This window comes from Eublepharis macularius, chromosome 10 (assembly GCF_028583425.1).
Source record: "Eublepharis macularius isolate TG4126 chromosome 10, MPM_Emac_v1.0, whole genome shotgun sequence".
Taxonomy (NCBI): Eukaryota; Metazoa; Chordata; class Lepidosauria; order Squamata; family Eublepharidae; genus Eublepharis; species Eublepharis macularius.
The window spans coordinates 54,981,680-54,994,814 of record NC_072799.1 but is presented as its reverse complement, the minus strand read 5'-3'; the positions used below and the strand labels follow the sequence as shown (position 1 = coordinate 54,994,814).

The 13,135-nt window shown below is 38.7% G+C and overlaps 1 protein-coding gene across 2 annotated transcripts in view; it reads right to left on the bottom strand.

The window, feature by feature from the left end:
• The window catches only part of ARHGAP10 (Rho GTPase activating protein 10), a 204,992-nt gene that overhangs the window by 98,046 nt on the left and 93,811 nt on the right, over window positions 1-13,135 (bottom strand). For both annotated transcript variants that reach the window (XR_008597748.1, XM_054990139.1), the window contains exon 18: window positions 12,829-12,988. Coding sequence is in view for 1 of the 2 variants with exons in the window: in XM_054990139.1 (XP_054846114.1) it covers window positions 12,829-12,988 (160 nt within the window). In the remaining variant the exon portion in view is untranslated. The remainder of the gene's footprint in view (window positions 1-12,828; window positions 12,989-13,135) is intronic.

Below are 13,135 nucleotides of genomic sequence, written 5' to 3'. Positions count from 1 at the left end.
AGCAAATAGTCCCAATCACTAGTACAAACCATCTCAGTTCCAGTACAAATCTCCCTTAGCTGTCAGATAGGGTTCAAGCCTCTTAAAACATGTCTGGGGATGGAAGGCATCCTGGGAACCGGAATTCCATGGAAGAAGAAAGGTGTAACAGCAGCAGAAACTCTTAATAAGCAAAAAGCATAAGAAATGACACATTGGTCCATTTCATCTTGTGCCATTTTAATAAAGGAGACATTTGTAGCATTTTCCATGCACATGGCATTACTGGGTGTGCATGTGCACATTCTTGTTGAATGGTATTAAATACAACTATAAAAACCTGTGTATACTTGTACCATAATAACTAGCATAAGAAATTACTGGAAGAATAGCCAGCTATGAAACTGTATTTTTAAAAATCCAAGGTTAAACTGTAGCATATGCTCTTTCATCACTTGCAATTTATATATTTGTTAACTCAGCTTTTTCTAAAAGTAGCACACTTGGTACAAAGACTGCAGCTTTCTTTGTATCCTGATCGTGTTCCGCATTTAACATTTCATGACACGAACATTCCCAATAGTATATATTATTTGAAGAATAAGAGACAATTAGTCAAGTCAAGTCAAATTAGCCTTTATTGGCATATAAAGAGACAATTAAATATGCCAAGATTGAAACATGAACACCTGTCAAAGGTATGTGCAAATACAGTGGATTTACTTGGTACTCTCCACTATTAGATAAACATTAAGAATGTTTTAAAAGTACTACTTCTGGCAAGTCAGGTATACAAGCAAAACAAATTTTCTTGACAATTCATTTTTTAAAAACCCTACACTTTATTCACCAGTTTTGTACACAGTCCTATTCCACGGCCTTTCTAAATGGATTTTTATGAATTAAGTAACTAACAGTGCAATCCTAAACAGAGTTATTCCAGTCTTAGCCCTTTGATTTCAATGGGTTTAGACTGGAGTAACTCTTCTTAAGACTGCACTGTAAAATGATTAGGAACATCAAAAGCAAGTGGCTCACTTTATCTACCAAGACAGTGAAAAAAGGCAAAAGACTGGATGACTAACTTTAGGTTGCCTATACATAGCTAAAGAACATCAAGACTGCAACAAATGAGCTATGATTTGGACAATTTACCTAATGTGCTTGCTTTATCTTTGTTAACTGATAACAGAAGGATCCACTTTGCATAGCTGTCTTGACTGTCTTTTACAGAAGACCAGACATTAAAACTGAAAACAAGTTGCATTCCTCTAGGAAGTTCAAAGTAAGCAGCTGCATTAGTCCACTCACGGTCATAGAACAAGACTAAATACTTTTTGTACCCCTACCCTTATCTTCATAATTGTACATCGGCTTCATCCATCAATCCAAGGACTTAAAAACAAAAGAAATGGTTGTTGTGATCTACTTAAGTCCTATGGATGTCAAGATCAAAATGCATGGTCCCCTTCTCTCTTACACTGAAATCAGTTGAATGAGAACGAATTGTGGCTGGATCATGTTATTATCATCCAGTTTAACTAGAATCTTGTCAGAACTACAAAAAATGAGGTATCTTATCTGTAACTTATATTCTTCCAAGTAATCGAATGTAATCATTTTGCACCTGTTTGGAGAAATCCTTGGAACATTCTTCTAGTGCCTTACTAAGGATCCTGCTCAGAGAACAGAGACTACACTGTTCACGCATTTTATTAAGTCTTCCTTTTCAGTTCCTTCATCCCTACCATGAAAAATTCCCATTAGACTTGCAGAAGGAAAACTCAGTGGCTTTGTGTGGCTGTAGTCTATGCAACTGTACAGAATATTAGTTACAGGCAAACAATCTTCCATCTTTGTAGTTGCTGTCGAGTCCTGCATAAGGGACTTAGCAAGATGACAAAGCTGGAAGAGGGTGCTAGACTCCTCAGGAAGATAACCTACTAATGCCACATCAGACCTGGCTTTTACAATGAGCATAGTGATTACAGCAGATAGACCATTTTGCAACAATATACACTCAAAGAACAGAAAACAGAGGATATAGCCAGGGCTTTTATACAACCTTTAAGCAACCCTGTAAAAATACACATTGCATTGGGGGTATATTTCTACCCCAAGCCCAATTCCTAAAGCATAGTTAAACAATTCCTACAAAGACATTTTTGTTTGTGGTGGCAGAAGTCGCTGTTTTTCACAGTACTAAAATATCCAGACCTTGAAAACAAACTATGACATGAGGAAGAATGTTTCTTTTGGACACATTCACCCCACCCCTTTTGTATACTGAATGACTCATTCTAGTATAGTTTCTTTACAAAGCAGTAATTTTTAAATAAGGAACAAAAATCTTTTGAACCTAAGATACTATAAAACTAACACTTTTTTGAATCAAAGGGAAATATCTAAAACATTAACGATGTCTAAAATTAATAATTTCTTATAGTTTTGGATCTTGGCCAATTTTTCTACCCCAAGAATGTATATCTCTGTGGTGAGGTAAATATTCTCTAAGTTACCATGAACTGTCCTCAGGTTGTCATGAAGGTTGTAGCTCTTTGGCGCACTTAAAATGGTTCCCTGGATCAGTGTATTCTTAACAGGTGGGGTATTTTTAACCCCAAAATGGTAAATGGTCTTGGGGTTAAAAATACCCCAATAACAAAATGCATAGATTTCTGGGGTTGGTTTGCACAAGGGCTTTTTTTTGTTTACCGAAATTGACCTTAATGAAGGCTATACATACTTAAGACTTTTAAAGATAGTTTCAGGAGGGTAGCCACGCTGGTCCGTAGAAAAAGTGTAAGGTTCAAGTCCACTAGCACTTTAATGACCATCTAGATTTCCAGAGTATGAGCTTTCGAGAGTCAGAGCTCCCTTCGTCAGACCTCTGAATCTCGAGAACTCATATCTTGGAAATCTAGTTGGCCTTTAAGATGCTACTGGACCCAAATGTTGCCTACGAGTTTTAAAGAAATATTTCACCAATGGATTAAAAAAAACCTCACTCCCCTCAACAAGGGGATGGAAGACAATACTGCAGCCAAATGAACTCAGGGAGAGGAAAGGGTCAAGTTCTTAATGCATAACAGACACTTGTTCTTCAAGTACTTATCTGTGTATTCACATGACCCAACCTCCTGCAGTGGAGGACGCTGCAGATAATCTGCTTGTAGCAGCGTCCTCAAATTAGAAGAAACTAAGCAGGAGAGGTGCAAGTCCTTCCTTTCAAGCATAAGCATGATCTTGCCATGGCAGGGGAGGGGATTTTCATGCCTTTTTGTTCTAGAAGTCTCCAAGATTATGTACTACACAAACACAAGGTGATGCACAAAACCCACAAAATACTAATACAATGTACTGAACTAGTTTATGGATCAAAACGAAGCGTCTCCACGACATAGGGAAATCAAGTCAATTTACTTGCAGACGATCTCATGAAACATTTTCTTGCATTAAATCACACATACCAAACATCACCACATTATCCAAAAGTCCAATCTACTATTTGTGTATCATGGTGAATGATTCATCCAAGGCTCAAAGATACCACACCAGGTACCAAAGTTACATTGCTGAGGCCCTTGAAAGAAAACCAGATGTTTGTGTGAAGAAAGGAAATAGCTATTTCTTACAGGATATGTTTCCCCCCCCCTTAAATCTAGGATGGGATAGAGCTCTTCCCCCCTCTTCAGGACAATGAAATAGTGAGGGGAGAACCCAAAATAATGTGGTAACGATGGTACTCTTTTGAATGGCCCTTTAATTGAAAAAATTGCTTGTTGGAAGGGAACAGGCAGATGGATGCTGAGAAATATTCCAGAGAATCAAAAGGTACAGAATTTTATGGCATAGCCAAGACAAACTGTAGCATGGACAGAGTTGTGCTAGATTTCTAAGCATCAGTAAAGTAGTTCCAGAGAGCAGTTCTAAGTTGTTCCAGAGAGAACAAGACCCTACTTCAGTTTCTCCTTTGTAATGGAAAATTTACAATATACAGCCATTTTGCTGTGCCTCTGTAAGAAGCTGAGCTGACTTTTCTGATACATCATTTCCACAACTGGATTTTTCTAGAAGAATGTATTATAGACTACATCTTGATTCCTACTTTTTAAAAAAATTACTAAATAGATTTAACAGAATTCTCTTCAGAGGCCTCATGTGCCATCTTCATAGACTAAACATATGCAAAAAATGTTACCTTAACAAGTCTTGGCAGCCAGCAGTAAAGAGAGTAGCAATAATCTGAATTCAATTTCTTATTCATGCTTCTGTTTGTCTACTTTAAGTCTATGCTGCACTGTGCTTTAAACAGCAGGAGAACAGCTGTCTATTTCATTTGGAAATTTTATATCTGAATTGAGGGGAAGTATTCCAAAATAACATACAGTATATGAAAATTCAAAAAGCATATTGTGTGTAGATGTTAGAATTTACCATTTGTACTGTAAGGTTTTGGCAGCTTGTTTTGAAACTAAAAATTTCTCTCAAAGCTATGCTGATTTGTATGGTGCATGTGTTCAGGCTTCTCAAAGCTATACATTTGACAACTTTCATCTGAGTTCAATGAAGGCTGTGCTTATACATGAAGGTCAGTGTGCAACCATCTTAGAATCTAAGCACTACTATACTGCTTGCCAGCAGATGACCAGAATATTTCATAAAAGTGGAATAATTGCCTACGTCACTCTCTGAACACAGGACTAAAGATCAATGGTTTTAACACGACAAGGTGTTGTATCAAGGATAAAATGAAGAAAATCTTGAAGCACCACCTCCTTCTACATTTTTACATGAGAAAGGCTGGCCAAGTATGTTCTACACCATGAAATAGAATAGGATCCTTTTACTAGCTCTTTGAGGACTCCTGAGAAAAGCACAAGAACCTTTTTAAAAAATATATTCTTTTCTACTTCTCTAGAAGATACTTTTTATAGTATCTCCAAATTTCAAGTGAAATACTGATTGGCCATACCTTTGTGTGTGTACAGGAACAGTTTTTCCACCCTGTTGAAGTTTTCCAGCAAGCTACTGAATGGCTCACCTGCATCTGAGACAAGTATTTTTGATTTTTTTTTAAGCTAACCATGTGTCACAGAAGTTAGTAGATCTCACAATGCTGGGGAAGAAGGAATGCGTACAATTGATTGTACACAGGGCACACAAGCGGTGGAATTTAAATGGCAAGATGTGTTAGGGAAGGGGTCATCAACATAGTGTCCCTGGGTACCATGGCACCCATTGAAACATTTCCTGGAACCAAAGTGCTTTGAGAAAGTGGATGGGTCCAACTGGGGCTTCTGCCCTGCAGGCCACTAGTGATCTGCAGATTTTAACAAACGTTGTTTCAGCGGCAGCTGCCACCACAGTATTGGTTTTATTCTGCCTCTCTTTCCCAGTGTACATTTTAAAATAACCTCTCTTCTTCCCTGCATTTGAGCTTCCTCTGCATGTGTGTACACATGAGATTTTTATGGCTCTGCCTTCACCAACAGCCATTTTGTGGTTGCGCTCACCACCCTCTGTCACAATTCCAAAGGCACCCCCACAGGGTCAAAAAGGTTGGGGACCCATGTTAGGGAAAGAAGAGTCAGATGTCTTCAAGCTTCCCCTTCTTCTGGCTCTGCATCCAGCTGTTTGCTCCTGGATAGCTTAGTCAGCCTTCCCCATATCCTTCTTCCACTCCTTTTTTATTTTGAACTCACCTGGTATTATAACGTATCATTCATGGCATGACCAGGCATAAGGGAGCTGACCAGGCATGCATTATGAGAGACTTAACTGTATGATGCAGAGAGATCTTACAAGTCTCTGCTGGCAGCTGCATAAAGAGGCCAAACAGGGACGATGTTTAGGGAGGTGCAAATGATGTGAATTGTTAACAAAAACCCATCTCTCTTGTCAGATGTACTCAATCCAAATTTGAGTACACATACGTAGTGCTAGACAAAACAGGACAGAAAAGCGATTCAAGCATCCCCATTTCTGATGCTCTCCCCTGCACAGACCAATATCCAGACTTATTGTGCTGTGACCCCAAGAAGTGTTGCTCAGGATTTCATGTCTTCACGTGTGTCAAATCTCATACTGGATCCAGTTTGTGGAACACAAGAAGAGAAAGACGCACAAACAGAGGAGCCATTGTTTATTTCATCACAGACGCATCACTACCTGTTCAAGGCTGGTTCCTTCTAAAGACTGAAGCAATAGAGGGCCAGTTATCTTGGCCTTCCCTGATGGCTGCGTGATGTGGATGGTTCCCAGATAGGCAAGAGGACTATTTAGCTAACTTCAGGCTACTCAGTCTAGTGAACTCTTGGAATAGGGAAATGTCCAGCAGCTGATAGAATCAATCTTAGATGCCATCTCCATATTGCCTTACTTACTTGCTATTAGTAATAAAGCAGCAGAATAACACAGCACAATTAAAGAAAGGAGCTTGCAAAGTATTTATCTAAATACTCATTTGATGGCCTATTTCAAGGTGATAATAGTGGCAAACGTTTTTCTTTCTCCCTACCATTGTATCCACATAGTCTTATCCAGCAGAGTTTATCTCAGAAATGAGACGGACTACTTCAAACTTAGTTCTCATATACTGGAAGCTGTAAAACTCTGGAAAGCTTGTCGTGACAATTTTGCAGAGTAGTGACCATTTTTATCTGCAAAGATCACTCCAACTTAGACTCTGTTTTAAGGATACAGACTGTGGCATGAGAGTTAGAGCCTCCTCTTGAGCAGTTTTATTGGATAGATTTCAGGTCACTGAGATGAAACAAAATGCTTAAGCACAATCATCCTTACATATGATTCCTTAACCTAGCCTGTACTCACTAGTAAAAATTTATTGAGAAAAGTTAATCAAAAATTTAATCCATAATTGCAAGAAAACTCCAAGGAAGAAGTTTTAAAATTCCTAATAAAAAGCCCTATCTCAAACCTCTGTCTGGTAGAAATATAATCCAGAAATATAATCCAGTGGACTATTCTCAGTCACCGAGCAGTCAATTAACTGTCAGTGCTTTAAAATGAAATAGATTATTTTCAATCTGGCTTCTGGCTGAAGTTGGGAATGGAAACGCATTTAGTTGTCCTGGTGGATATTCTATACTGAAAGAGAGATTGGGGGAGTATGATCCAAGGTGGATTACATACTGCAAATGAATAAACTGAAATTTAATCCTGGCAAGACATACATGATAATCATCAAGGTCTTGCTGAGTTTTGTATACAGAACAGACACTCCCTCTGGTCTTCTCCACATGGGGCTTTTCCATTGGTTCTGGCCCCATACTGCATCAATTTCTCTCCACAGTTCTGCACATGCAGTCAAAATACACTGATTCAGTCTCCAAACTGCTTCCCAGACTTTTTTGCATTCCACATGGAGAAAGACTGCATCTGCCACAGAATTGATCTTTCCCTGGCTTTTCTGTAGCTTTTCTCCCTGCTTATATACACCATTTTATTTTTCCAGCAAAGTTAAACTGGTCTTTTTTGACATGCAAATGTTTTCTTCAGTGCGAGTCTTGACCCTGGGCCTGCTTTCACCCTTCCCTTTATTCCTCTGCATCCTGATTGGTTGAACAGCAACCAATCCTGGTTTTTTTCCTGATTTTTTTTAAAAAAAATTAAATATCAACGTTGCAAAGTTAGTTGCAACACTGCAAGTGCTGGAGGGTGGGGAACACTGCAATATGGCTAACGCAGAAACTCTGCAGAGAACCCTGAATCCCACTTGATATTTTAAAGTTTTCACTTGTACTTCCAGTACTTTTTAGTCCATTCTTTTTTGGTGTTTTTAAAAATTTAAACAGCAAGGTTGCAACCTTGGTGCTATTAAAATAACAAAAACAAAAAAAACCTTGTAAGTTTCCTGACCTGGTCTGACCTGACCTGTCCTCAGCTGATCAACTGAGGAAACTGACCAATACTCAGCAGATCAGCTAAGTAAAAACTGATGTGATCTCGGCCCATCAGCTAAGGAAACTGATGTGTCCTCAAAGCCAACAGCAGAAACAGAGCATTTTTCTAGTGCAGAAATAAAAAACAGATACCATCGGTTCAACTCCCTCAAAGTGTAGAATTAAAAGAATCAAAGCAGTACTGGTCCTGAACTGATTAATAAAGTGGATCCGAGCCTCATGGGCCGAATATTCAGAAAGCCCAACGTAAAGTTCACCATGCGGAAGAGGCCTCTCTCTCAGAGAGAGAGAGAGAGAGAGAGAGAGAGAGAGAGAGAGAGAGAGAGAGAGAGAGAGAACACAAACAACTGATCGAACGAACGAGCACACAGACTCTCTGCTTCAAAGTACTCCTGGATTATTTTAAGATTTCTTTGTGAATACCAAGGATCTAGTCAAACTGAATATGGTGTGCTCTGGTAATTTCTCAGTTATTCTGCTGTGTCTGTAAGTTAGGTTACCTTGAAGAACATCGGAAACTTAATAGGTATGGTAGCCAAGCTTTTTGGAACAAGATACAGAATAAATGAAACTCTTGATTCTTCCTAAATCATACTGGATACAAGCATGTTTTCTGGGTAAATCCAAGATGCAGATTTTGAGCTATAAACTCTTAAATAGCTTAGGTTCAGGATATATTAAGAAACCCTTTCTCTCATATGTAGCCTCCTTCCTCAGTTAAGATCATTGGGAGAATTACTATTGCATATGCCCCCCACTGTTAGAAGCGAAGCTACCCACAACAAAGACTAGAATAATTTCATCAATGGCTCAAGTATCATGGAACTTCCTTCCAAGGGAGATTTATTGGTCCTAATCTATTGTTATTTTTAGACCATTAGTGAAACTTTCATTGTCTCTATGATCCTTGGGTTTGCTGCATTTACCTCTCTGTTGCTGCTAATCATTTTGGATTGTGTAGTTTGTGTTCCATTTATTCACTTTTCTTTCATCTTTTTGTCACATTTAATGTCATGTTTGAAAGTAGTACCTAATGATCCATATCCGATCAGTCCACTCCGCTAACGGCAGTGCATTGCTTTGGCACAAGTAGCCTTCCTCCAACAAGAAAGGCTTTTCTGAAAGTGAAAGAGCCTCTATGTCATAGGGCACCTCCTCGTACCAAAGGAATGTGTCACCATTATCTGAGCAGAGCGGCAGGATACAACCCAGAACCTCCATATCTTCATTTATCACTAACTTTAATTTGCACCAGAGTTTCTAAAAGTTATGCACCTCACTAACATAACCTGGAAATATCTGAATAGGCAAAAAATGTTTTCATATATGGAAACAGAATCTAATGAAGGTACACAAATGCTTCCTAACACAAGAAGCAAGACACTTTTGGATCTAACAAATCTTAGTAAGATAAAAAAGCAGTGCAATAAAGTATTGTGATCTCAGTCAAAATCAATCCCCACTCAGACAGGCCTATGGTAAATAGTTCTTATCACTCTTGAACGCTTCTGGAGCACAGTAAAGAGCACTGTAGTTTACAAGCTTACTGAATCTCAGCCCAGCCATTGATTTTCTGGAGGAGAACTCTCTCTGCCTCAGCTTCTCTATTTGTTATACAGAGCTGATAATAATGCCTACCTTACACGGCTTTAATCATTACAGTTTAGTTGCGTAATATATATGAAACATTTTTAACACTTAGCAAGAATTAGTATTTTAACAGCTCTCAACAGTAAAAGAACTTGTCTAGGAAATGAGCAACAAGCAGAGCTCCTTTTGTATGATAGTCGAAGCATGACCAGTGAACAGTTTGCCTCTACTGCCACCTCTCTGTTATCATCCAGAAAAATAAAATTAATTTTTAAAACCAAAACATTTTTAGTCTGAGTTCATATGATACTTCTATAGACATCTGTCTGCCAGTTTGGCTATAATGAATCTAGGAGAGTCTCCACTTTACTGAAAGCAAGCTTTTCGCCAGTCTGGGAAAGCAGCAAAACTGCCTGTGGGAAAAGAAAGTCAGGCAAATAAGCCGATACTTGCTGGCAAGTACAGAAGTGATGGTAGAAATATAAAAGCAATTAAAGATATTAAAATAAAATATAAGCTATCCTTCTCAGAACCCCAAGGAGGCATAAAGACAGTACTGCAGAAGCCAATCTGTACGTTTTTAATTCTCTTTCCTTTGCATTGTTAATTTCGGGAACCGAGAGAAAATTGAGAATGCTACTTCAAACATGAGAAGCAACTTTTATCTTCTAAACTAATGAAGGAGCTAAACCAGTTAAACAAATGGACCTGATGCCATTTGTATGAGCTATCTGACCAGAGTTTCCACTGGAGAAACAGAAATCAACAGGGTGGGATTTGTCCCATGGAGTGCCACAAGGTTCTATTCTGTCATCTGTTCTCTTCAACATTCATATGGGGCTGCTGAATCATCCAGAACTTTGGGGATGGGGGTCATCAATATGCAGGTGTTAGCCAGCTTTATATTTCATTATTCAAAACTCTAGATGCAGCTGCCCTGACTCTAAACTCATGCTCTGAGATTGTTGTTTGGTGGCCAAGACAGAATATGGTAATTCTGAATCTGGGCAAGACGGGTGATGCTGGCCTGTCTCCTCCATTTTTAGGGAACCTGCCTAGCAACAAGAGCCCGCATCTTCTACACTATAGTTCCCACTCTGTGGAATGGGCTCCCCAAGAATTGAAAGGGCTGCTGTCTTCAGACATTTTTAAGAGGCACTGCAAGGCCATTTTATTTGCCAGAGCTTTTAATGCAATCTAACTGCAAAATTCTCTGGAAGGGGTTATTTGGAGGTTTTGGTCTGTTGATTTTAAGTTGTAATGCCACAAGGAAAAGCAGGATATAAATATTTTAATAAATACATAGAGGTGGTATAGCAATATAGATGCCTAGGGACCAACAGGGATGCTTGCAAGCATCGTGTTCCACTAACGCTGCCACCCCACACTTGAAAGAAAAAAATAGAAATAAAGGCTTGTCTCAAACCCAGGTTTTGGCTACTCAGAGGACAATTCTGCCAGTGGAGGAGAGGAAGACATTTTTGTCAATTCCCCCCTCCCATTGCAGCCCCCACCTCCCACTGTAGACTCATGCCCAGGGCAGTTCTTGGAGATCCACTGACCCCTGGAGCTGTTTTGCTATGGAGGGAGATTGGCTACAGTAGGCAAAGAGAAGTGGGAAGTTCCATTCCTATTGCCAAGCTCTGATTGCTCAATTATGATCCAAGCTAAAGTTTATAAATGAAGGAATGATAAGAGATCCACTGTTGCACAGTCGGTGAATCACAAATTTGATAACCACAGATCAACAATCCTAGTTTTCAGCTTTGACTTGGCTTATTTGTATCACTTCAAAGGATATTTCACATAAGAGTTTAAAAATTTCAAAATGGCTAAACAGGCACATTGTAGGGAGCAAAAATTTGCAGCAATTTTTGAGATTTTCTATTTTAGAATTCTTTAAAATGGTAGTTTTCAATCTTGTCATGATATCTTTTTAATCCAAACCTGCAGCATCCTCTGTAAAGAATAAGCTAAGCTACCTAAGCAGAGTCAACCTAAGTCACTGACTTCAATGGACTCAGAAGAGAGTAACTATGCTTAGGATAGCACCTAGATGACCTTGAACAAGTCACTTTCTCTCAGTCTAGCATGAGTTCACAGACAAGTAAAGATAAAAACAGAGGAATGAGACTTATGTAAGCTGTCCTGAGCTCCTTGGACAAAAACAAGATAAAATGCATATACAGGAAAAACATTAAATACTACCCTTGCAGTTGAATACATTTAAAATAAGAGCCAAACATATCAATCTCTCTCATATATACTGTTTTTCATATTTGGTTTAAACTCTGCATATTAAATAGAGCTAATATGAATTAAGAGAAAACACCCAGACTAAAGATCCAATTGCACAAGGCACTTTTGTCAGCAGAAAAGGAAGTTCCATCCTCTTTCCCTCCTACTGCAACCCACTGATCTCCCCAAACTGCTGCTCCAGGGGACAGGGGTCCATCAGGAACAGCACAAGAAGCAAGCTGGAGGCCTGCAACAGGAGGAATGAATTGGTGGAAATTACCCCACCCCTTCCATTAGCAGAAAAGTTAATCTGGACCTAATTTATCATCACTTATTGGATTTTGTATCAGAAAATTTGGAGTGCCTCATGTTCTTAGTACATTTCCCAAGATTATCTGCAAAAAATGCAGGGTCATTGGGATATGATGGTATGTGACTGAATGAACGTTTCAAGTTTTTCAAATTATTTATAAGGCTTGTTTATTTGACATATTATACATCAAGAAGGTATCACAAATGTGGAACAGAATCAAAATGCATTCCTATTGGGAAATGCTGAACATGTCATGTTAATTACTTACACTTTAAATTCAGAAAAGTTTCATCTGTGTGTTTGGCTTTCTGCTAGTTTTTCATATTTGTGGCTACCATACTCTACTGTATCTTTTTTATTGCATGTCCTAACTGTTGATCATGTTGAATTTTTCTCTGTGAATGTCCTATATTGATTATATTGTATCCACTTGCAGTATGCCATCTGCCTTAGATCTCAGTGAGAAAGGTGGACTATAAATAAATACCAACAACAACAATAATGCAACTATATTACTGTGAAGAGAACAACATAAGCCACTTTGGGTCCCTATCAGAAAGAAGGACCGGGTATAAATGATGTAAATGAATAATAAATTAAAAAATATATATTTAATCACAAGCGTTTGGATCTAACAAGTCTCTTCCACGGAGGAGCCTTGCTCTGACAAAGAGGCACCTCGTTTAGTGGAAGATAGTCACTGGGTCCAAACTTGTGTTGCTAAAATGTGCAAACCTCTATGTGAACTATGGAATAAAAGCAAAGTCCTTCTGTCATATTTACCTTGTCATGGTTTTCGATTAGTATCTCCACTACAATATTCTGAAACTTCAGGTCCATGAGGGCAGCCACAGTTTCTTCCTGTGGCCTCATTAGTGTTGGTCCAAACACTACTCCTAAATTTGCTACAGTCATTAGATTCTTCTTGGCATGGTTTGAAACACTTTTCAGGAAGAGAAAGGAGAAAAAAGAACAACCAAATTATGAAGAGTCATTACTGAAACTTGTCTATTCAAAGACCAAGAAAACATTACATTTCCCTAAGCCACAGACACTGAACGCCAGTGTAATATACTGGTTAAAATATTGG